At 58.6% G+C, this 24617-nt stretch overlaps 2 protein-coding genes across 3 annotated transcripts; one reads left to right on the forward strand and one right to left on the reverse strand.

Annotated features, from left to right (window-relative positions):
* Positions 1 to 2601: 2601 nt before the first annotated feature.
* On the reverse strand, positions 2602 to 8376 carry ZNF319 (zinc finger protein 319). Its single transcript, XM_051846820.3, has 2 exons — positions 8054 to 8376; positions 2602 to 6314 (listed from the first exon to the last, which is right to left on the reverse strand). The coding sequence occupies exon 2, from the start codon at positions 6074 to 6076 to the stop codon at positions 4340 to 4342; it is 1737 nt and encodes a 578-aa protein (XP_051702780.1). The 5' UTR covers positions 6077 to 6314; positions 8054 to 8376; the 3' UTR covers positions 2602 to 4339.
* A 459-nt stretch (positions 8377 to 8835) lies between these two features.
* On the forward strand, positions 8836 to 24109 carry USB1 (U6 snRNA biogenesis phosphodiesterase 1). Of its 2 annotated transcripts, none has more exons than XM_008257349.5 (7): positions 8836 to 9056; positions 9794 to 9972; positions 15106 to 15289; positions 18217 to 18270; positions 20070 to 20175; positions 22192 to 22275; positions 23113 to 24109. In XM_008257349.5, the coding sequence occupies exons 1-7, from the start codon at positions 8953 to 8955 to the stop codon at positions 23215 to 23217; spliced, it is 816 nt and encodes a 271-aa protein (XP_008255571.4). In that variant the 5' UTR covers positions 8836 to 8952; the 3' UTR covers positions 23218 to 24109. The 2 variants fall into 2 exon arrangements, with proteins under 2 accessions (XP_008255571.4, XP_002711593.4); XM_002711547.6 differs by having other exon boundaries at positions 8844 to 9056; positions 9794 to 9954.
* Positions 24110 to 24617: the final 508 nt, after the last annotated feature.

Below are 24617 nucleotides of genomic sequence, written 5' to 3' on the forward strand. Positions count from 1 at the left end.
GGCTCCCCACTTGAGAAAGAAGACGGAAAAGCCAGGCACCCCGATTTGATCAGCTGTAATCATCGATTGAATCATCATGCCACACTCCATGTGGACAACTCTTAGGTATCAATGACAAAGAAACCACCTGGGCCGAGTTGGGACACAGAGCCTGTCAGAGCAGAGCCTGGCCCAGGCAGGGAGGCCTTGGACAGATTTCCAGCATCTGGACAGAGGCCTGGAGGCTGGCAGAAAGTCCCTCACCATGGTGCCTGGGGAGGCCTCGACTTCTAGACAGAATACAGCAGCTGCCATCCCTCATGGGGCTCAGAGAGGGCCGGAGGGGCTGGCCACCTCTCTGCCTGCTGGTGGGGAGCTTTCCCGCTCCCCTGTCCAGATCTGGTGGCCGGGCCAGCCCCAGTCACCGTTTCAGCTTCCAGCCAGCTAAGGGTGGGTTGGAGGCTGGACCCCAGGCCTACATGGCTCAGAGCCTATAGCTGTGCTGGCCCTACTGCCTGTCCACCTGCGTGCAGGCACCAGGGTCACCCAGCCAGACCCACAACTGCAGGCCACTTTCATTACTAATGCAGAAGCTCTGAAATACTCCTGGGCCTTCCCAGGGTCTGCACGGAGGGAACATCCAGGCGCACCTGCCCGCCTCCTAGGGACAGCACGAGGCTCAGTCTGGGTGCGGAGGTCCAATGCGAGGTGGGGCCGGCTCCCTCTGGCCTGTGACCTCCCAGTGCTGCATGTCCCTGTGTGTCCCTCCACTGTGCCCTCACCCTATGCCTCTGCAGAGAGCATAACCCACTCCATTTCACAGGCGAGGAGAGGCTCACCCTAAAACCTTGGAACCAACAGGTGGTGGAGGCAAGACTGGAAGGTCTGCATGTGGTCCCCTTAGCTTGGATGCCTGACCACTGCCACCATGACTCTGGGGCATACGGCTCTCCATACCATCCCCCTGCGTAGCCCAGCCTCCAAGCTGGGCCTCCTCCTTAGGAACATTCTCTTAGGTGGCCCAGCCCACCCGGACACTGACTTCTAGGACCTGGGAGAGTGATCTCCTCCCTGACCTTGCTGACCCCCACAAGGCAGTTTTGGGTCCTCCCCTCCAGGGGTCCCCCGAACCCCAAGGCACACCCTCATCCCATATTATCAGCCAGAGACTAAAGACTCCAGCACTAACTCATAGCCCTTGCCACCACATCTGCAGTTCCCTTGTGCTCTGAGAGGGAGGCTCTCCTGGGATACAGGGCGTGGGAGACAGGTTGGGTTCCAGGCGGGCTTGGGGGAGAAGCACCAGGGGCTGTAACGGCCATGTGCAGCGAGCGGCTGCTTAAGAACTGAGGCCCCAAGAGGGCAGAGGGCAGCGTCAGGTCACTTGTCACCAAAGCTCCAGGACTTGAACCCGAGCATCTGGGCTCCTAGGACATCTGTCCGTTCACACCCTGGTGGTGGCCCAGGCTACAGCCCAGAGGCTGAGGGCCAGACAGGAGCTGAGGGAACCCTACTTTGAGATGAGGAAGGGGAGAGGGGGCCAAGGAAGCAAAGGCCGTGTCCAGCCAGGGCTCCTTCTGCCCCTGGCATGTGCAGGAAAGGCAACTCCAAGCTGTACTTGGAAAGCACCAAACACAAGCCAGCGCTTCCCAGGAGGCTATGGGCTGGGTGGGTTTTGCCTAAGGTCACACACGGTTAGACAGGAAGCCAGGACTGGGTGGGCCTGGCCCAGATGCAGGGACTCTGGGTGTCCCCGTAGTGTGAGGTAGAGCCTACCGGAAGAGGCCATGAGGCTTCTATGGGGCGGCTTCCATTGTGGCCACACGCAGCCTAGAGTGTGGCATTCGTTCCTACAGGGGCTCCCCGCTTTTCACTAAGCCTTCCGCACCCAGTCTGTGGTGTGGGCACCCCTGGTCCTTCTCCCTCACTACCCTCACCTCTCCCGGGCCTCCTGCAGAGCCAGACTGGGGGGCTGTACTCTCCCCACTCCTCCCCTTCAAGGGGTGCAGGAGAAAAGGTGCTGAGGTGGGAGGTGGCCTACGGGCACACAGGGGGTCACTGTGGGACACAGGAGGCAGTGGGGTGACAGCAGACCAGCCCTGGGGGAGGGCTTGGTTGTCTGGATTCCTGGCTGCTCTGGGTAAGCCACTGGTTTTCCACTGGGGCTGAGTAGGCTCTCCTGCTTACCAGCCCCAGGCCCTGGCCTCTGGGGCTGCCGGTCCATGAGCTGCGGGGCTCTCGTGAGGCCCGGCTCCCTCAGGGTTGCAGTTAACTCGGGGAAGGTCAAGAGGCTGCAGGCCCATACCCAAGAGCCCCAGGTGTCCTGCAGCTGATGCTGTCAGCGTCTTCACAGCTTCCCCACGAGGGCCTCCCGTGTGACTCCATTTAATTCTCAACAACCACGCAAGATGAGGATTAACCTCTCCATGTCACAGATGGTATGACTGAGTCCCGACAAGGACCTGCCTAAGGCCACACAGCCAGGACGTTCAAAGCATAGGACTGAAACCCAGCTCTATGAGCCCAGGGGGCTCATCCTGCCACTTCCGCCTGCACAGCCTCTCTGCCTCTACACATCCCGCCACTCGTGCCCCGGTGGAAGAAGGACCAAACAAGCAGTGCTCTGGGTCTCTGACGGTCAATGTCTTTACTTCTAAAGCATACATTGGACTCACTATATATTAACATCAAAAGTGGCTACCTAAAATGGAGTCATTCGTTTTAAAAATCCAAGTTCACACATTTTTATAGAAGATTGAAAATGACATGAAATTAAACTATACAGTGTTATGAATAGTATTACAAACTGCTTTCAGAAAGCAAAATGAAAGGGGAAAACTAGCAGTTGGGACATTGTAAGTCCAGGTTCCATGTCTGTTGGGATTTTGTCAGAGAGTCTGCCCAGGGGAAGGACCAGCCCCTCTCGGGCGCTGGAGGGAACCCGGCCAGAGAGGAGGCAGCTGTGACTGTTCAGACTCCGAGAGGGGAGGAAGAAGCAAGGCGGCGGCCCCCTGCCCCTGGGCCCTTCATGTGTGCACTGCTCAGTCTTCTTTTAAGAGCCACAAACAGGGAAGGGTGGGGCTGGCAGAGGGGAGGGGGCAGAGCTGGGTTCAGAATGTTGCTAACCAAGGTCCTTCTGGGCTCCCAAGGACAGCCGTGGCCGTCCAGCAGGGTCAGCAACTCCATGCACCTGCCAGAAACGCTGCCTACTGCTTCCTGTAACCTGCTTGTCCCCTCTCCCCCTCCCCCTGCCTGGACACCCTCTGCTCCATGAGCCCTGTGGCAGCCAGAGACCCTGGGGCACTCCTGAATGACCCGAAGGAGAACACGCCGGTCTTGAAGTGGCCGGGTGTTGTCCAGGGCATCTTGGCAACAGAAGATCCCTGTAGTGCAGGCCAGCGGGCACACGGGCGTACGTGGTATGCCCGTGGTCTGGGAGGGCACTGTAGGGTCAGAAGCCGTTCTCCCATCCTGGGTACCCAGGCCTGGTCTTGGCCCTGAGGCAGGGCTGGGGCGAGCTGACTGGGGCTGTGCCCCGAGTGCCCGATGCTTTGGTTCACAGAGTTCGGGGGAGGACATTGCTCCGCGCGTGCTGGGGAGAGCATGAGCTTGGCCCGGCTTCTTCCCTCCCTCCCAGATCTTCCTGGCAAGCGCACCCTCCCCAGCACAACTCAAAACCACACTGCAAAGTGGGGGCGGCTTCCACAGACACAGGGCCAGCCCTTGGCACCACAGGTCGCCTGTCCTCTTTTCCCCGTGGGTGGCACTGTCCCTGGCTGAGGGTGCCACAAGAACTTCCCCAGGCAGACCCTGGCCAAGGACCCCCACCCACACGTGTCACCTGATAGACACCTGGCTGGAGCGGGGGGGGGGAGCTGCAGTCCAGGGTCTGCCCCCTGTCTCTAGGCCATGTCACAAAGTGGGCCTTCTCCCCAAGACAGCAACTTGGGGGCAAGCCCTACACCCAGCCCACCTCTGGGGAGAGGTCTCCCAGGCCCTACCATGAGCCGCCTCTTTCCAACCTTTCCGGTTGCAAATTAGGCTGCAAGATCTGGGAGGGTTGGGCTGGCGTTGCCCCATCCTTGAGCAGGGAGAGGCCAGGTGACATCCAGTCTGCGTGTGGCCTCCCAGAGCCGTGCAGCGGCTGCTGGCTCTCAGGAAAGCAAATCCTGTGGCGGGTGAAGGTTTGTGGTCTATGGCAGCTCCCCCGCTGCCAGGCTGGCGCCAGGAGTGCTGAGCACCGGCGCCCTCCACCTTTTGTCTTCACTCGCAGGGGCTCAGAACCCTGAGCTGGAGGGGTGGGGGGGTGGGAGGGGCAGGGCAGGGTGCAAGGCAGCTGTAAGGGGGCCGCGGTGTGCGCTCAGGGCAGGCACGCGGCGACCTGGTAGGCGCCCTCGGCGGCCGCGGCGGCGGCGCTGTGCTGCGCGCTGTGCTCCTGCAGCAGGGCCACGTCCAGGAAGCGCTCCCCACACCACACGCACTTGAACTGCTGCTCGCGGGCGTGCACGCCCTGGTGCTTGTTGAGGTGCTCCCGCTGCTTGAAGGCCTTGTCGCAGTTGGGGCACTTGTAGGGCTTCTCGCCCGTGTGCACGCGCCGGTGCCGCTGCAGGTCGGACGCGTACTTGAAGCGCTTCTCGCAGTCCGGGCACTTGAGCGGCTTCTCGCGGGCCGGGTCGCAGCGGTGCTGCACGAACTCGGAGGAGGAGAAGAAGCGGCGCTCGCACAGGGTGCAGCGCAGGGGCTTCTCGGCGGCGGCGCAGTGGGCCAGCTGGTGCTTCTGCAGGGCCGACGCCCGCTTGTAGGCCTTGTTGCACACGGGGCACTTGAAGGGCCGCTCGGCCGCGCCCGGCAGGCACTTGTGCCGGAGCAGCTCGGCCGACTGGTCGAAGCCCTTCTGGCACACGGGGCACTTGAAGAGAGTCTCGAGCGTGTGCACGTGCTGGTGGTAGAGCAGGTGGCTGGGCTGCCCGAAGCCCTTCTCGCACAGGCCGCACTTGAAGGGCTCCTCGGTCTTGTGCGTGCGCCGGTGCCGCATCAGCGCGTACTGCTGCTTGAAGCCCATGGGGCACAGGTCGCACTTGAAGGGCCGCTCGGCGCTGTGCGTGCGCTCGTGCTGCCGCAGGTCCGAGGGCCGCTTGAAGGCCTTCTGGCACTCGCCGCAGCGGAAGGGCCGCTCGCCGCTTGGCGTGCACGGGTGCTGCAGCAGCTCCGAGGACTCCTTGAAGTGCAGCTCGCACACGTTGCAGCGGAAGAGGTGGTGCTCGCCCGAGTGTGCATACATGTGGCGCACCAGGTGCGAGCGGTGCTTGAAGGTCTTCTCGCAGACCGCGCACTTGTAGGGCCGCTCCGAGCTGTGCGTGCGCTTGTGGTGCACCAGGTGGGAGGACTGGCTGAAGCTCTTGTCGCACAGCGTGCACTTGTACGGCTTCTCCCCCGTGTGGATCCGCTCGTGCCGGGACAGCTCCGACAGGTGCTTGAAGGGCTTCTGGCAGATGGGGCAGCTGTAGGGCTTCTCAGCCTGTTCTGCAGCTGGCGCGTGTGCCGCGGGAAGCGACGGCGCCGTGGTGGTGGTCGGCTCGGAGGCCTCGGCATGCTTGTAGGTCTTCTCACAGATGGAGCATTTCACCAGGCCGGTGTGCGAGCTGTGGTGCTGGGCCAGGGAGGTGAGCAGCGAGAAGCCCATCTTGCACACGCCACAGACGAACGGCTTCTGTTCGGCCTGCACACACTGGTGCTCCAGCAGGTCAGTGGCCTGGTGGAAGAGCTTGAGACACTGCGTGCACTGGAACGAGCGGTCGTGGCCTGCCAGGCACTGGTGCTCGTGCGGGCTGGACAGGTGTCCCAGGTCGTGCCCGCACACACCGCATTTGGGGCCCGGCTCCCCTGCCGCCTGCAGGGGTGCGTGCTGGGAGGGCTGCAAGCCTGGGTCGGGCTGCAGGAGGATGCCGTAGACAGCACAGCCCAGTGGGTTCTCAGCGGTGCCCGGGGGCAGCGTGTGCTCGGCCAGGGCCGGCGGCGGCTCTGCGTGGTGCTGAGGCTGCGGGGGCTGTGGTTGCTGGGGCTGCGTCTGCGGCGGCTGCTGCCAGCTCTCCGACATGCTTGAGAAGATGAAACAGGGTTTGGAGAGTAATGGCTTCAGTGTCCTGCGTAAGGTGACCCAACCCAGGGAGAGGAGCTGCAGGACCTCAGAGGTGGACGGGAACCCCAGGCAAGGCACGGAACGGGGTCTGGTCAGAAGCCCAAGTCATTCACTGAGAAGACAGACTGCACAGCTCTGTCTACAGAACGGGGTCCCAGCAACGCCAGGGAGGCTCTGCCTTCCCCAGTGTTCGGTTCTGTAGGGAAGAAAGAAACTGTGAGCTTGGGGCAGGAACGAGCAGCCAGGCTCCGGGCCCTCTCTGCACCCAGCACCTGGACATACACCCACATCACAGGAGGCTGACCCTGGGAAGACAGCTGCTCCCTGAACACACGGCCAGAGAACCTGCTGGCAGCTCGGCTCCTCCGGGCGAGCAGGGTGGCCACAGCGCTCACCTGCAACCCCGCAGCCCTAGGCCGGCCTCCTGCAGCTGCGAGTCAGGGGGAGCCACTGAGTCAGGGGGGAGCTGCCCACCGTGCAGAGCCTGCCAGCTCCCTTCCTGCGGCCATGCTCAGTCTCCACGGGGAACAGCACTGCCCAGAGGCACAGCCTGCTGACACAAGAAGCCGACCTCCCATGTCTGCCTACCTGGGCCAAATGGCCACTAGGCTCGAGAGTCAGGTCAGCTCCAGGGAACCCAGGACTGTCTCAACGGTGCTCTCCTGAGCGGGGCTGGCCTGCACTCCCTCTCCCCCAGGCCCTCCGCCCTGGCCACACGCCTGGTTCTCTCTCCGCATAACCAGAGGGATGGTCTTAGAAGGACCTGAGCCATCACAAGACAGGTCCGCAAACCCACCCGGCAGAAACCCCTCAGACCAACCATCTGCACCAACAGCCTCCTTCCTCCCAAAAGGCGGCCTAAATCCTCTGCATCTCTCTGACAGGGTCAAGGTTTGCAGGAAAACGTTAGAAACAGCCCTGGTCTGCCTCGGCGACGCAGGATGCAGCTTGCTAACCACCGAGCGCTGCATTCCAGAGACAGCCCTGCCCCCGTGCTCCAAGTCTGCAACCTTCTGGGCAGTCAGCGGAAGGGAGAGCCCCCTTCCACGCCCCCAGCCCAGGAGAACCTCTAACTCACCACTTTGTGGCAGCATAGGCAATGGCAGCCAGGGAGAGGAACTCCCCGCATGGGCTGCAACCTACCTCCAGGATCCCAGCTCCTCTGCCTCTTGCATTGAACAGTTTTTAAGGTTTTCCTCGAGTGAAGGAAGGAGGGAGAGGCCGCCTTCCCTGGCCTGCCTGGCCTCTAACTGTTCCACCACCGAGACATGAGTCAAGCCCGGAGCTGCCAACCTCAGCATCTTCCCGGAAGGAGGCAGCGGGGCCGCTGCTCTGGGTGCAGGCAGCAGGTTGCAGGAGCAAGCAGGTACCACTCGGCCATTGAAGACTTTCCAGGGCACAGAGAGGCAGATGGGCCGCATGGCTGCCAGCTTCAGGGCTCCCAGGGCTGTGCCCACAGCCCTACTGCCCACCCAGGCCCTCCTCCGGGAAGGTTGCAGCCAGGAAGCCTCCTGACTACTCTGCAGAGAGGAGCAGAGACAAGGGGCGGGAGGCCCCCACCTGCGCCCCCACCACAGCCCTTCCTTCTTCCTCCCTGGGAAACCGAATGAGAGCCGATCACCCCCCCAGCCCCACCCCCGCCCCACCGAGCGGCCCTGCCCGCCAGCCCAGCTGGGCGGCCTCCTGTCAGCCCTGGCCCGCGCTGGCCCGGACGCCGCGGCCAGAGAGCGGCTTGCAGCCAGGCTAGAGGAAGGCCCCAGGGCCGCAAACCGGGCCGGGAAGCAGCTGCGCGTCGTGGCCCGGCCTGGGCGGCCCAGGCGCTCAGGAGGCCGCCGGGGCGGGGCGGGGGGCGCCGAGGCTGGCTGGGGAAGGGGTGCGGGGGTGGGGGGCGCGGGAGTGGCCCCTCGTCGCGGCCCCTGGCGCAGCACCGCTCACCTGCTCCAGGCCGCCGGCGGGGCCCGGCGCGGGGCGAGCGGCGAGCGGCGACCAGCTGCTCTCTCGGCCGCCCCTTTATTCCGGCTCCATCAGCGGTGGCGCGGCCTACGCGCGCTACCGATCCCCGGCCTCGCGTAGCGGCGGCGGCCGGCCCGGGGGCGAGGGGCGGGCCTGCGGCGGCCCGAACAGAAAAGGCGACCGTGCAGCCGGGGTAGCGGGGCCGAGGCGGAGGAGCGCCAGGAGGGCGGGCGGGCGGACGGACGGATGGCCTTGCGGAGACCGGCGGACGGGCTGGCGGCGCGGGGGCCAAGGAGGCGGGGCCCGGGGAGGAGCTGCAGCCCGGGCGGCGGCGGCTGCGGGAGGAGCGGGCGGCGCGGAGCGAGGCCGCCCCCTGCCGGGGACCCAGCGGTCCGGCCGGGTCGCACACTCCAAGTGTTCAGGGCGGCTCTGAAGGCCCAGGACCGTCGCGCACCGGCTCCTGACCACTCGGCTCCGGGGGTCCGCCCCTGGCCAGACCCCTGCACGGGGCAGCGAAGGGTCTCTGTGGACTCTCTGGCCTCTGGAATTGACCTGCCTCCAACCACTCAGCTTGTCCTTTCGGGGGAGGGCCCCCGGGGCTCGGACTTTGGGCGGGTTTGAAGGGGGCACTCCGGGACCTGTGACATGGGCACACGAAGCTTGGGAGGGTGCTCCTGGAGACCCCAGGTAGCCCTGCACGGGCAGCCAGCGGACGGCGAGCGTGGAGCCGGGACACGCCAAGGCTGGGTCCCGCCCTCGCGGCCCCGCCCCGAGGCGGAGCTCGCCCAGGCTCCGCCCCCGGGGGAACTTCCGGTGCGGCGGAACTCCGGGAGAGCGCCGAGGTTGCCGGCGGACCGTTCCCGGGTCTCGGACGCGGCCCCATGAGTGCGGCGCCCCTGGTGGGCTACAGCAGCAGCGGTTCGGAGGATGAGGCCGAGGCCGCGGCCGCGACGACGACCAGCCCTGGGGCTGGGGGCCGCCCTGGGTGAGGAACGAGGAAGTCTTCTTTACGTGGGGCGCGGACTCTGAGAGCCCACCGGCCCCAAGCGGCTAAGGGGAGGATGCGGGGCTGCTTCCGGAGAGGAAGACCTAGGGCTCCCGAGTGCCCCCCCCCACCCGCCAGGCCAGGGCAAGGTTGGGAGGCAGGCCAGGGGTTCGGATCCCCGCTCCCCCGCTGGCCCGCTTTGGCTCCCGGCACTCGTTACTGGACCATTTGAACCCTATAATAATAATAATCACAGCTGAAGCGTTTGGGGAGCTTTTTCATTCATGCCATCAATATTCAGCGAGTAACCAACAAGGAACAGATCCGTCAGTCTTTGCCCGCGTGGTCCGTAGATGCTTATCCTGGGCGAGGGCTTCACCCGAGTTATCTCAGTTGATCTTAGAATAATTCTGCCAGGCAGAAATGCACTTTACAGGTGAGGAAACTCAGGCCCGGTGTCACAGAGCTGGGAAGAGCTGCTGTGGCTCAGGCCAGTCCAGCCAGCGCATGTGACCGCCAGCCACACACGTCGCTGCCTGCCTAGTTGTCTTCCGTGGGGACCACGCGCCCTGCTCCCTTTGGCCACCTGGAGCTGTTGCAAGAGCCCAGCGAAACAGCGCTGAGGAAGGAGCTTCGTGGCTCCTTGGGAGCTGCTGCTGACATCGCCACATCTCAGGGGCTCTGTGGACCCAGGGCCAGAGTGCTAGGATAATCGTGCTTTCTTTTTCCTCCCACAGCGGCCCCCGGCCCAGTGAGAGATTCCCAGTACCCGAAAGTGTCCTGAACATGTTCCCAGGCCTGGAGGAGGGGCCCCAGGACGACAGTGCAAAGCACGGGGGTCGTGTGCGCAGCTTCCCGCATGAGCGTGGCAACTGGGCCACCCACGTCTACATCCCTTGTGAGTGGTGTGTGCAAGGTGGGAGGCTAAACCATAAACCCGACGGGTGCCTTTTGAGGGGAGGAGAGAGCGAGCAAGCCTCAGGGATTGGGAGCTTTTCCGTAACCTTGAATTCAGCGCCTGACGTAGGTTTTTAGCTGTGGGTAGGATGTTGCACCCCCAGCTCACGAGGAGGTTCTGGGGAAGGTGTGGAGGGCGTCCCAGGGTGCAGCTGGGTGCACCTCAGCTGTCCCAGGGTGCACCTCAGCCCTGGTGAGCAGTCTGCAGGCATGACACGCCCGGGCTTCACAGGGAGGCCTCACTCTGCCTCTTAGGATGCCGGGTGCCCAATAGTAAGTTATTGGGTTTCTCAGGGTCTCAGTTTTCTGAAGTCTAAAATGGGGATGATAATAATGATATCTCTCTCCCAGGAAGATTCATTCCCGCCGCTGCGGGAGTGAGAGGTGGCTCTCCCTGCTTCGGTCCCTTTTCCCAAATGCAGAATGCGGACGTGGTGACCACTTACATCCTCGCCAGGGCATTTGGGCAAACCGAGTGGGGTGCAGGATGCAAGAAGACCGGAACCAAGCAGTTCCAGCTACATGTTGGGTTAAAAAAAAAAAAAAGCAAAGCTGCACGAGCAGTGGCTGCAGTGTTCTTTCTCCTTGTGAAAAGCTGGGCTCCTGCTGGGTGTCTGGCAAAGGAGACTGAGTGGCAGACGCCGCCTTTCTGCTCCGTGCTTTGCTACAGATTGCGATGGTGAGCTTGGCCTCTGCGAGGGGAAAGATGGGCAACAGGAAGATTACTGCAGATGGCTGGTTACAGAGCAGCTTTTTATAGTGCCCTCTCATTTCTTTTACCAAATGAAATATACGTATCCGCGTGTGCACTGAAAAGGAGCTGGGGAAATGGCACCAAAGCCCCCCAGTCCTGGGGGCAGTGGTCTCGGACGTGGAACAGTGTCCCTGGGGGGTGGGGGTAAGATGAGCCGTTAGGGTATGGGAAGGAAAGTACTGGAACTTGTCTTATTTGTTTTTATCTCATCTTTTAAAAAGCATTTTTGGGGAATTCTTTAGCAACTGGATGAAGTTCCCCTGTATTCCTGGTATACTTAGAGTTTTTATCCTAAATGGGTATTGAATTTTGTTGAATGCTTTTTCTGCATCTGTTGCTGTGGTCTGTGATTTTTTCTTTTTTATCCTATTGATGTACTGCGTTACATTAATTGATTCTTGAATGTTGAAGCACCTTGCATACCTGGGATAAATCCCCCTTGCTCATAGTATATTCTTCTTCTTATCTATGATTAGATTGGATTTGCAAAGATGATGTTGAGGATTTTGTATCTATATCTGTGAGAAATTTTGGTCTGCAGTTTTTTGTTTGTTGGGGTTTTTTTAAAAGATTTATTTATTTATTTGAAAGTCAGAGTTACACAGAGAGAGAGGAGAGGCAGAGAGAGAGAGAGGGATCCTCCATCCGATGGTTCACTCCCCAGTTGGCCACAACAGCCGGAGCTGCACCAATCCAAAGCCAGGAGCTTCTTCCGGGTCTCCCATGCGGGTGCTGGGGCCCAAAGACTTGGGCCATCTTCTACTGCTTTTCCAGGCCATAGCAGAGAGCTGGGTCAGAAGTGGAGCAGCCGGGACTAGAATTGGCGCCCATATGGGATGCTGGCACTTCAGGCCAGGACGTTAACCTGCTGCACCACAGTGCCGGCCCCCATTGTCTGGTTTTGTTGTTAGAGTGATGCTAGTATGAGTTAGGAAGTGTTCTCTCTGCATCTAGCTTATGAAACAGATTGTAGAGAATTGGTTTAATTTCATCCTTCCATGTTTGATGTAATTCCCCAGTGCACCCATCTGGGCCCGGCGCCTTCTGCCTTGAAAGGTAATTATTGATTCAGTTCAGCAGATGTCTGTGTCCTGTGAGTCTGGCCAGTGATGTGTTTTCAGAAGTTGGCCCAGTTCACTGAGGCTGTCCCATTTGTGGGTACAGAGCTGTTCTTTGTATTCCTTGATGAGCCTTGTAATGTCAGTAGGATCTGTACCTATGTCCCTTTCATTCCTGCTGTTAGTAATATATCCTCTCTCTTTTTCTTTGTTAGCCTGGCTACAGGCTTATTGATTTTGTCAAAGGACCCACTTTTGCTTCTGTTGGTTTTCTCTATTCACCTCCTATTTCAATTTAATTTTTTTGGTGTGTTCTTAAAAATGTTTATTTAGTTTTTTGAAATACAAAGAGACCAGAGAGAGAGAAAGAATAACAAATGCTCCCATCTCCCATCTACTGAAATTGCCAGGGTGGGGTAGGGTAGGTCTAGGCCAGCACTGGGAACCAGTACCGAAATCCAGGTCTCCCAAGGTCTGCATTAACAAGCTGGACTCAAAAGCCCAAGTCAAGAATCAAGATCTGGTACCCAGAGGGCCGGCGCCATGGCTCATTTGGTTAATCATCCGCCTGCAGTGCTGGCATCCCATATGGGTGCTGGGTTCTAGTCCTATTTGCTCCTCTTCCAGTCCAGCTCTCTGCTGTGGCCCGGGAAGGCAGTGGAGGATGGCCCAAGTGCTTGGGCCCCTGCACCCGCATGGGAGACCAGGAAGAAGCACCTGGCTCCTGGCTTCAGATTGGCACAGCACCGGCGGTAGCGGCCATTTGGGAGGTGAACCAATGGAAGGAAGACCTTTCTCTCTGTCTCTCTCTCTAACTAACTCTATCTGTCAAATAAAAGTTCGGGTACCCATGGGATGCAGGTGTCTTAACTGGAGTCAGGCAGGAGCCCAGATGTCCTACCCTTTATTGATTTTTTTTTGCTCTGATTTTTATGATCTCTTTTCTTCTTACATTGGCTGTAATTTGCTCTTCTTCTGGTTTCCTAAGGCAGGAGCTTAGATGATTGCTTCCGTGTTCCCTTTTCTAACGTGTGCCTTCAGTGCACTGGAGACCCTTCTTCCACTCGCCTCTTCTGCTGGACCCCCGTTTTGATGTTGTGTTTTCATTTTCGTCAACTTCAAAATATCTGTACATTTCTCTTCCGATTTCACCTGTGCATTGTGTATTGTTTAATCTCTGTGTGTTTGGGGGTTTTCCAGCTATCATATTGATTTCTAGTTTAATTCCATTATAGCCTGAAATCAGACATTGTATATACAATTTTAATTAGTCGAGGGATTCTGATGCTTGCTCTTTCTCCTCAATTTGTATTTTTTTGCCTTTTAGTATGCCTTATAGTTCTTTTTTTATTAGAGAGAGACAGAGACAGAGAACGCCCATCTGCTGGTTCATCCCCCAAGTGCCTAGAAAAGGCCAAGCCAAGCCAAGAGCTGGGAGCTCAACCCAGGTCTCCCCCATGGGTGGCAGCGTCCTGAATTCTTGAACCATCACCTGCTGCATTGGCAGGAAGCTAGAAACAGGAACAGAGCCAGGACTCGAACCCAGGTTACTCCAGTGTGGGATGGGAGTGTCCCACTTGGTGTCTTAACCACTGTGCCGAACACCCACCCTGTACTGTTTACTTCATAGTTGGACGTGATGTCACAGGTGGAGGGAACCCCCATAAAGAAGCCTCTAGTGGTGCGGCACCGGGGCTGGTGGAGGGGAAGCAGCTGTAGTGCTGTGATTAGGTCTTGGTCTGGGGAGCTGGTGCCTCTGACCGTGAGCTTCCAGGAGCTTCTTGGGTTTTTCCCCTCCTTAGGCGAGACAGGTTGGCCAGAGGCCTGCGGTTGGGTTTTTGCCCTCCCTGAGTCAAGTGGGATCTGAGCAAACTCCAGCAGGTTAGGCTGTGGGCAAGCAGCTTCTGCAGGGGGCAGGCCTACCCAGAAAGCACAGTGCTCCTACGATTGCCACCGGTTCTTTCCCCCGCCATGCGCACAGGGCCTCTTTTCTGAAGGTTCCAGGAGATAAGCCCCCAAAAGTGTGGGGGTCTCCCCGACTGGGTCCTCTGGAGTTCCTAGAGCTCAGATTTTCCCCCGCTGAGTCCCACACGGTCAGCCTTCTGCAGAGCCAGCGAGCCTTGTTGCCTCCCAGGTGTTCCTCGTTTACTTGTTAGATGAGGTGGCAGCCTCTGAGCTTCTCACCTGCAGGACCCAAAACCAGAAGTTGTGCCTGTTTCTTGTTCACTTGCATTCTTCACAGTAGCGTGTGTTACTTGTGTAACAGAAAGGCATAGTAAAATGTGACTACAGGGGGAGGGAGCTGAGAAAGGTTGTTTACTGAGTACAAAAATACAGTTAGATAGGAGGAGTAAGAACAGTGACTTTGGTTAACCCTAGTTTATTGTGGGCAGCCTCGGGGAGCAGCAGGTCAGGCAGCTGCCGGTGATACTGCACCAGCATCCTGTATGAGTGCTGGTTCCAGTCCCGGCTACTCCACTGATCCAGCTCCCTGTTAATGGCCTGGGAAAGGAGCAGAAGGTGGCCCAAGTCCTTGGACTCCTGTACCCGCACCTACTAGGGAGATCTGGAAGAGCTCCTGGCTCTTGGCTTCAGACCGGCTCAGTTGCAGCCATTGCGATCATTTGGGGAATGAACCAGCAGATGGACGATCTCTCTCTCTCTCTCTCTCTCTCTGTAAACTCTGTCTTTCAAATAAATAAATAAATAAATATTTTTTAAAAAATAAAGAAATATTTTAAGTGATGGATATGCCAATTACCCTGATTTGATCATTACATATATATGAAAACACCATAAATTTATGTAGTTACTGTGTGTCAACTAAAAATACTTGGGGTGGGCACTGTGGCGTGGCAGGTAAAGCCACTGCCTGCAACCTGGCATCCCTTATGGGTGCCAGTTCGTGTCCCAGCTGCTCCACTTCGATCCAGCTCCCTGCTAATGGCCTAGGAAAAGCAGCAGAAGATGGCTCAAGAGCTTGGGCCCCTGCTACTCACATGAGAGACCTGGAAGAAGTCCTGGCCTTGGTCTGAGCCCTGGCCGTTGCAGCCATCTGGGGAGATAGAAGATTCTCAAGGTGTTTCTCCGTCTCTCTGTAACTCTGACTTTCAAATAAATAAATAAATCTTTAAAAATACATTTATAAAAATAAAAATACTAGAATACACAACATAGCTGCCAAAGCCCAGAGTAAAAAGGGCTTCTCCGTGCCGTGTGGGCATCATTCAGCCGTACGCTGTGGCCAAGGCCGGCAGCCCTGTGCACTGTTCCCCCGCAGATGCGGCCAGGGAGGAGTTCCTGGATCTGCTGGACGTGCTGCTGCGCCGCGCGCAGGCCTGTGTGCCGCGGCTGGTGGGGATGGAGGGCTTCCACCTGAGCCTGTCCCACAGCGTGGTCCTGCGCCACCACTGGATCCTCCCGTTCGTGCAGGCTCTGAAGGACCGCCTGGCCGCCTTCCAGCGGTGAGTGCCTCCCGGGGCCACCCTGCCCCCCAGCAGGCAGGCCAGACCTCAAGGACGGGCCCTGGGCGTCTCCTGGGGCGGCCTGGCTTGTGCCCTGCCAGCTCTCAACACCTCTGGTTGCTTCTCTCTGCTGTCACTCAGCGGTTCCAGCACTTCCAGGCGGGGTCCAGACACCAAGTGGTGGCCTGCAGTTCAGCCCAGTTCTGACGCTGACACCCAGAGTTTCCACGGACCTGGCAGGTTGAAGGTTCAGTTAGTGCACCAGCAGCTCTGCTGGAGACGCTCCTGTGGCGCCTCCTCAGGCCCTGTCATTTGCGAGACAGACTGACAGATTGTAGGTCCCCAGTTTGCTGCAGAGGGATATCCAAGGGTGTGAGTGGAGCACAGGAGCTCTGCCCTGGGGAGTTTGGGGCACACCCCCCTCCCAGCACACGCATGCACTCTTGTGGCCAGCAGTCTCTTCAGACCCGTTCTTGAGGGACTTCTAACGAGCTTCGTCACACAGACACAATTATGACTCAGTCTCCAGGGAATGGCAGTGGGGGCTGGGCCTGAAACAAAAAAGACACCCCATCAATCAGAAAATTCCAGAGGAGCCCAGCATCGAAGACCCGGTCCTAGAGCAAAAGGCGCTCCCAGCACCCCTTCTGCTGAGGCAGTCGAGTGGGTGCTAGGAGCTCTAGTGAGGATCCCAGGGGACCAGCACCTGTGTTTCTTATTTCATGGTGGTATAGGGGTCCTGGTGGGGTCCTGGCTGCCTCGGAGCTTGCGAGGGCGCGTGGGGGAGGTCAGAATTGGACCGCACTTCCGGATTTCCTTTCCCCTCCTCGTGGTCACACCCCTCCTGCCCCGCCAGAAATGCCTTTCCTGCTGGGCTTGCCACGCGCCATCTCCCCGGCGGCCCCCATGGGTCCTGCAGCTGTGGGGCCCCGGTGCGCCTTTCCCTCATCCTGCGCTCCCATCGCTCTGTGCCTGTGCCCCCTCCAGAGCCCAGGTTCCTCCAGGCTACACCCGTGGTTCTCTGGGTTACCACACAGCTTCTTCCAGGTGCTCTGCTCCCTGGAGGCATCCAGGGGATGCTTGTGGAGGGACCGAGCAGGAACGAGGGCACCCGGAGCGCACCCTCCTTAGAGCCCTCTGGGCGGTGGTGGTGGTCCCTCCCAGAAGCCTGGGAAGCCACCCTGCTCCACTGTCCGCCTCCTGCTGGGGCTCTCTGCCCTGGACGGGTGGACCGGCAGCTGCACTAGCAGCAGCATCACTTAGGGTCAGAATAAGGGGGGGGGGGTGCACAGCTGCTAAGAAGCTGCTTGGAACAGCCACATCCCATATCACAGTGTCTGGGTTTGGATCCCGGCTCTGCCTCTGATTCCAGCTCCCTGCCAATGCACATTGGAGGAGGCAGCAGGGCTGACTTGGGTGCTTGGGGCCCTGCCACTCACGTGGGAGACTGGACAGAGTTGCAAGCTCCTGCCCAGCACCCGCTGCTGTGAGCACTGGGGAGTGAACTAGCAGGTGGAAGTTCTCTCGCTGGCTGGCTGGCTGATTCTTTCTGTCTCTCTGCCTTTCAAATAAATAAAAATTTAGAAAAAAGAAAGATCGACAGGCTCCTTGCTCAAGTACTGAGAAGACCATGAGTGAACTTGGACCCTGGTGGGAAGCCACAGCTTTGGGCTTTCCTGCATGCTGGTGCTTGCCAGCCCTCTGGAACCTGCCCAAAGGCCCTTACAAGAACTGCTGGTTCCATGGGGCACACATGTGGCTTGTTTCCTTGCTCACCCAGGCCCCCGGTCAGTGCCCTCTGAGCAGAGCTGCTGGTGCAGTGTTTCCTGCCCTGTGTCCTGAGTGTGGCCAGGCTGGAGTCCTCTTCAGTGGGACAGTTGGGCCCCTGGGCCTGGAGGCTGGGAGGTCTGGCCCTCGAGATCTCTTGTGTCCTAGACACAGCACTTACCTGGCTGCGCCTGTACCTGAGCTGAAGGTGGGTGGGTGGGTGGGTGTGTGTGTTTGCCCCAATCTCTTTTTCTGTTTTTTTATGTTATAAATACCTCCCTTTTTCATATTTTAATTTGTTTGAAAGGCAGAGACACAGAGTTCTCCCATCCACAAGTTCACTCCCCAAATGCTCTCAAAAGCCACAGTTCGCCCAGGCTGAGGCTGGGAGCCCGGGACGCAGTCCAGGCGTCCCACGCGGGTGGCAGGGACCCAGCCACTTGAGCCATCGTCTGCCGCTTCCCAGGGTCTACTTCAGTGAGAAGCTGAGCTAGAACTCAAACCCAGGCATCCCATGTGGCATCTTAACCACGGTGCCAAATGCCCCCCACCCTGCCCCAACTTCACAGCCACAGAACCCACTTCTGTTTGCTAGAAAGCACACGTAAGAGCAAGGGCTTTGGAATCAGGCAGACTTGAGGTTTAGATCCTAGTTCACCCAGTTCAGCCTCAGCAAGCCTCAGTTTCTTTGTCTGTAAAATGGGCACAGTTGCCATTCCTGCCTCCCAAGGGTGTGGAAGGATTCCACAGCTGACTTGTGCAGAGCTCAGCTCAGCCCTCAGCACAGGAAGTGTCGCTTAGACTTTTTTTAACCCAAAAGGAATGAATTGGCCCTTAGATGACCTGTTGTCGCCTGCTTGATGGACAAGACTTTCCTGGTTCTTGTCAGTAAAGTGGTTTCCAACTGTTTATTGGAACCCGTTGTTAAAGCAGGATGGTCGCTGGCTTCAGGATGGTGCCTTGTGTTGCCTGAGCAGGGTGATTTCAGGGTCTGGTGCAGCTCTGAGACGGATATTTTGAGATTCAACTTCCCACTTGGATTAATAGGGTGATGATAGTAAGAACAAAATGTGTCAATTATATTGTTGTTATACTAGCAACATAAACTCTATGTTTTTTCTTATTTTTCCTGATCTGTGATCTTTTTAAATAAATTTCAGATTCTTCTTTACTGCCAACCGGGTAAAGATTTATACCAATCAAGAGAAAACCAGGTAGGTTCCCCAGTCCTTCCAGAAGATTCTTCAGGGCAGAGATGAAGGGGTGCTTTGCTTTGGGGCTTGTTTGTCCCAGTTTTCTGTTTGTTTTGAAACAACTCAAGGCAGCCATTCCCAAACCTGAACCTTTCATTAAGAAGAAATAACTGAGGAGTGGGAGGCCCAGCAGCTGAGAGCGCCATCTTGGCATGGGGGAAAGGCCTGAGCAGGTTGGAAACCTGCCCCGCGGAGCCCGCCCGCAGCCCGAGGTCCTCACCACTACACACCTCCCCTCGTTCACCAGGCGCTGGCCGGTTCTCAGGCTCGTGTGACCCCACCGGGCTTTGAAAAGCTAAACACACTGGAGTGTTAGAATACAGGAAGAAGTTGTCATTGTCAAGTCCTCACAGCCAGTGCCCTTGTCTCATCTGCTCACTGAGCCACGCCAAGCCCAGGGCTCAGGCGCCCCCTGCGGGCCGAGCTGATGTGTTCGCGCCAGGTGCTCACTGCCAGACTCACAGTGGAAGGGGCCGCATGGTTCTCTTTACGTGGTGTGCGGAGCCGGATCTCGAGCAAGCAGATGGAGTGTTAACAGTTACAGTGTGAAGCGACAGGTCATCAGTGTGGGTGCCCCGGGGGGCGCCGGGGAAGAGCCTGGGGACGGCATTCAATGGCCGTGCTTCCTGAGCACAGCAAGGAGCCACGCGGGAGCCTTGGAGCAGAGGACAGGCAGAGGAAGTGACTGCAAGGCAGCAAAGAGTTTGGGGTGACCGAGGGGCCCAGCAAGCGCCTGGGGATGGAGCAAGGGTAGCTCACGCGTGGCCTCGAGGGCTTTGACAAGAGCACTTCCGGCCAGGCTAAACCTGGTGCTGAGGAAGCAGAGTCAGCTGGATGAGTCACCTTTGTCCGTGGGTTTACCAAGAAGGAGATGGGGGCTGCCTCAGCACGTGGGCCCAGGGGAGGGTTCTTCAAGCTGAGAGCGAGCGTGGCTGCGCGCCGGGCAAGGGGCGGTCCGGACTCTTGGCCCTGGGCACGGAGGCATCCCCTAAGGGAGTGGGGGAGGAAGCGTGAAGACAGGTGGTGTCACTCCCCCTCTTCATGGAGGAACGACACTAAACCCTGCCTAGGTTTTCTATCCGAGTCACGGCACCATTATGTCGCTCCCCGTCTTCGTGGAGGAACGACACAGGACCCTGCGCTGTTCTTTTGTCTGCTCGGCCCTACCCGGTTTGCTGCTGGTTCTTCCCGGGTTGGCTACCGGTCCTTCCCGGGTTGGCTGCTGGTCCTTCCCGGGTTGGCTACCGTCCCTTCCACCTCCGTGGAAGGGCGGTTCCCCCTGCCACATTCCCCACTTCCGCGGGGGAGCGGCACACCGCCGGCCGGCTCTCTCGGGGGCTGCACAGGTGTTCCTTCAGATAGATGTTCCCCTTAGATGTTCCTGGTGCATGTTGTCTCTCTCCTCCTTTATAGTCCTCTTCCACCAATCCCAACTCTGCTACCCACACGCCGAGCACGCTGCTCTCCTCCAATCAGGAGCAGGTCCTACAGTTTATTGGTTGAACTGGAGGCAGCTGTGTAGAAGCTGTTTCTCCCTTCTCAGCGCCATATTGTGGGAGAGCAAATGCATAGAATAAGTCTTAATTCCAGTAACTTAGTCTAGTCCAAGTTGCTCCCCACAAGGTGGCATGGCTGGCAGGGCAGGGGGAGTCCCGGGAGGTGGGAGCCCAGCGCTGGGCCGCCAGGTTTCTGTCTGCAGGCGGTTGGCGTCCCAGAGCTGCTCCTCATGTCCCTTTGACTCCGTGTCTGCCTCTCCTCAGGACCTTTGTTGGGCTCGAGGTCACCTCGGGCCACGCCCAGCTCCTGGACCTGGTGTCCGAGGTGGACAGAGTCATGGAGGAATTTGACCTCACCACTTTCTACCAGGTAATGACGGGTTCTTCTCTGTAACGGGAACGAAGCCATCCTTCTAGCAGCTCCCAGGAGAGCAAAGCCCCAAATGGCCGCCTGCACCTGCACCTGCCGAGCACACACAGCCCGGGCGGCGAGCGATTGGAGGTGTGGTCCGCTGCTGCCCACCCCAGCCCAGTGCCCCCGGAAATCTGTGCCGTAGCTAACTGTGCCCGAGGTGTGCGCCTTCTGCGTGAGGTGTCTGTGGTTGGTGTTTTTTAAAAGTTGCCGTTCCTGTTATTTCTCAGTAAAACTGACTCCCGGAGGATGGTGGCTTCACTGCCCTCCCCCTGGCACTACAAGAACTTCAGGTGTCACTGGTTTTACTTGATTTTTTTAAAAGATTTATTTATTTGAAAGAGTGAAAGAGAGGGGGAGAGAGAGACAGCAAAAGAGAGAGAACCATCTGCTGGTTCACTTCCCAATGGTCTCAACAGCTGAGGCGGGGCCAGGCTGAAGCCAGGAGCCTGGAGCTCCATCCAGGTCTCCCATGTGAGTGCAAGGGCCCAGCTACTCGGGCCATCTTCCACGGCCTTCCTAGGCACAACAGGGGGGACTGGATCGGAAGAGGAGCAGCCAGAACTCGGCTGGCACCTGGATATGGGATGCCGACATTACAAGTGACAGCTTAGGCCAGCGCCGCAGCTCACTAGGCTAATCCTCCACCTGCGGCGCCGGCACACCGGGTTCTAGTCCTGGTTGGGGCGCCGGATTCTGTCCCGGTTGCTCCTCTTCCAATCCAGCTCTGCTGTGGCCCAGGAGTGCAGTGGAGGATGGCCCAGGTCTTTGTGCCCTGCACCTGCATGGGAGACCAGGAAGAAACTCCTGGCTCTCGGCCTCAGACCGGCGCAATGCCGGCCGTAGCGGCCATTTAGGGGGTGAACCAACAGAAGGAAGACCTTTCTCTCTGTCTTTCTCTCTCATTGTCTAACTCTGCCTGTCAAAAAAAAAAAAAGTGGCAGCCTAAGCTGTGTCACGAGGCCAGCCCTATTTGATATTATTTTTTAAGATTTATATTTGTTTTAAAGTCAGAGAGGGAGACAGAGATCTTCCATCCACTGGTTCACTCCCCAGATGGCCACAACGGCCAGCACTGGGCCAGGCCAAAGCCAGGAGCTTCTTCTGGGTCTCCCATGAGACTGGCAGGGGTCCAAGTACTTGGGCCATCTTCCACTGCTTTTCCCAGCCCATTAGCAGAGAGCTGGATCAGAAGTAGAGCAGCCAGGACACAAACTGGCATCCATATGGCTTGTCTGCATTGCAGGTAGTGTCTTCATCCACTAGGCCACAACTCTGGCCCCTTGATTGATTTTCAAACCATGCTGATGTATATAAATATGACTTTGAATGGAGATAATTATTAACTCCTTAAAAATTTGACATTTTTGGGTTTTGAAAAGTATGGCATCTGCTGGAATGTTCTAGATGAGAAAATAGAGTCAGAGGCTGGGTTCTCCACATCCTGATTGAGTCACCCTCTCTGCTGGTTAAAGGAGAGCCTCTGAGAACTGCATTGTCTTAGTCAATTTTGGCCGCACACTACGTGGTCTAAACAACAGCAGTCTATACACTGGGAGCTCAGAGTCCAAGATCAAGCTGCCAGCACTGGTGGTTTCTGGTGAGGGCCCTTCCTGAGTGTGAATAGCTCCCTTCTAGCTGTGCCCTCCCCTGGTGGGAGGGGGAGGAAGAGGAGGAGAGGGAGTGCAAGTCTCTGCTGTCTCCTCTGTTAAGGGGGTTCATCCTCTCGCGAGAGCTGCATCTTCATGACCTCCTCGAACCCCCATACCTAGCAAGGCCCAGCTCCAAACACTATCACAGTGGGACTTAGGGCTTCAACACATGAGGCAGGGGGCACAGTTTGGTCCCTTACAAGATCCAAGCCAAGGTCTGTGGAAGGTCTGGGCTCCTACAGGCAGGGACCCCTGGCCTCAGTGACAGCTGGGTGGGCCATGGCATGCGGATGGTCACTGCCTCCCTACTTTTCCTCCTCAGGACCCTTCCTTCCACATCAGTCTGGCCTGGTGTGTGGGTGACGCCCGTGTCCAGCTGGAAGGGCAGTGCCTGCGGGAACTGCAGGTGGGTAGGACTGAGAGGGCCCTGGGCCCACGAGGGGTGGGCCAGACGTCTGGACTGCCACCTGCCTTGCTCCTCAAGGTGTGGGCCCTGGACCGGCAGCATCACGTGGGAGCTCCTCACGGGCACGGCTCGGCCCCCAGACCTAGCAGATTGGAGTGCGTGTTAACGAGCTCTCTGGGGATTGGTGTGCACGGTGCAGTTTGAGAAGCCGTGCTCTAGAGCCCTGTGAGGAGGCTGCAGGCTCCCCTGCAGGCCCGGCCCCTCACCCACAGGCCCAGGGCTTGGAAGTGAGGGACAGCCTGCCCTCGGAGCCTGTCAGATTTTGATAAGTAGTTGAGAGTTTTGCTTTCCTACCAGTGCCCTTGGAGGAGAACCAACCGTGTGTGTGCAGGGGCGAGTGGCACTGATCCTCCACCTCTGGCAGGGGAGGGAGTGGGGAGCGCGCCACACAGGAATGTGGGCCTGGCCTTGCCAGCACTTCTGTTTCCTGAGAGAAGCCAGACAGGCACGTTCTATTGTGTAACTCCCAGCTGTCACATTTTGCAAGCCACACAGAGCATGTGAAGGCCAGAGACAGTCTGTGGGCCATCACGCAGCCACCCCGCTCTTGGCCTGATCATGGGGGAGATGGCAAAGAGCCCCGGTTTCTGGGCCCTGCAGACCCGGGTCCTTGCCCTGGTCTTGCTGCTGTCCGTCACTTGGGGCCCTGAGCTCCCCTGTCCTCACCTGTGCAGACAGACGACGGGGTGCCCTCAGCGGGCTGCTGAGCCCTGGGTCTCTGGGGGGGAGGGAGCAGTGCCCTGCTGCCCAGGGTGCCCCTCACCTCACTGTCCTTAGGAGATCGTGGACGAGTTTGAGGACGCCGAGGTGCCGCTGCGTGTGCTCACCGAGCAGGTGCGCTGCAAGTCGGGGAACAAGTTCTTCTCGATGCCTTTGAAGTGAGCCCCAGTGTCCTTGCGAGTCCTCGGCCCCTCTGCAGGCCGCCGTGGGCGAAGGAGCCGGCCGAAGTCAGGGGACGAGCTCTGTGCCTCCCGCTGGGAGGCCCCAGTCAGCCTCCGGTCTGGCGGAAGGTGTAGATGTGCCGGGACCAATTCTCTCCTGGCCCTTTTGGGTACTGGTTGGATGCTGTGTACGTGGTCATTCCCAGAAATCACCAGTAGAGGGCAACCTGAGCATCCCAATTCTTGCTCTGTGGCTCATACCAAAAAAATAAATAAATTTGGAGGGTCACTGGGTCAACCCACCCACACTCTGCCAGAATCCCCATTGTGGTTCCTCCCAGCTTGCCCCAGCCCACTTCAGCGGTTTGCATTTTGATGCCATTGGCCTCACACCAGGGCTTTTAAAACCGTCCTGCACCGGCTCATTCCTGGACAAGGCAGGCTCTGCTGGGTCCCTCACCCCCCTTCCTTGAAGTCCATCACTTGTATTTATTTACTTTTAATCTCACCCCCTCCCGTGCCTGCAGAGGCCACTTCAGGGCCAAGGTACGAGGCGCTAATGTGTGGCTCAGCCAGGTGCCTGGGAAGCAGAGCAGATGTTTCATTTTGGCCTGGCTGTGGCTGGAAGCCAGCCCTCCAACGCTCAGTGACCTCTGGCTTTCCCCTTGGCTCTCCCAAAGCAGCCGCGAGGCGCCGCTGCAGGTCGGTGCTGTCCTGCCCATGGCCTCAGATGTCTGGGGGGCAGGTGGAGGGAGGCCCAGGTGGCGCCCAGGGGCAGGTGGGGGGGAGCCCTCACCAGGACAAAGGATTTCTGGTGCCAGGTGAAGAAGTAGTTTTATGTTGTACTTTTAGATTATGTTCAGCAAATAAAACCTGGGATTTCTTCCTCTGGACCTTGCTCTGGCCTGCTTCTGCCTCTCCTCGGCCCCGCCCGCGCCAGCTGTGTGTCAGTGCACGGCCCTCCCGGCAGCCTCGAGGGAAATCAGTGATGCCTCAGTCCTGCTGAGGTCACCCAGGCCACCAGGCCTGCTCCTGGGGCGTCACGGGGAGCCCAGAGCTGGGCGCGTGGCGGGGGTCGGCAGCCCCCTCCTCATCAGAGCAAGCACAGACACCCAGACCCTCTCCCGCCCTAGCATTGAGTCCTTTACAGAACATCTCGTGTCCTCCTCCCAGTGTCCCCTCATCCCAGGTGTTCAGCGTAGACCAGGTCCTACTGAGCCCCGGACTCAGCCCCTGCCCAAGTGCAGCCCACACACAGCCTGCACACTGCCACCTGGCCAGGCTTGGGCTCTGGGCTCTCCAGGACCTGAGGTAGAAGCTGGGGGAGAGGGAGTCTGTCGCTCTGACTCCTGCTGTGACCCCACAACTCTGCCTTTCCTGACATGGAAAATAGCTCTGGGG

Source organism: Oryctolagus cuniculus, chromosome 18, assembly GCF_051225735.1.
Source record: "Oryctolagus cuniculus isolate XC-2025 breed Fujian yellow rabbit chromosome 18, ASM5122573v1, whole genome shotgun sequence".
Classification (NCBI taxonomy): domain Eukaryota; kingdom Metazoa; phylum Chordata; class Mammalia; order Lagomorpha; family Leporidae; genus Oryctolagus; species Oryctolagus cuniculus.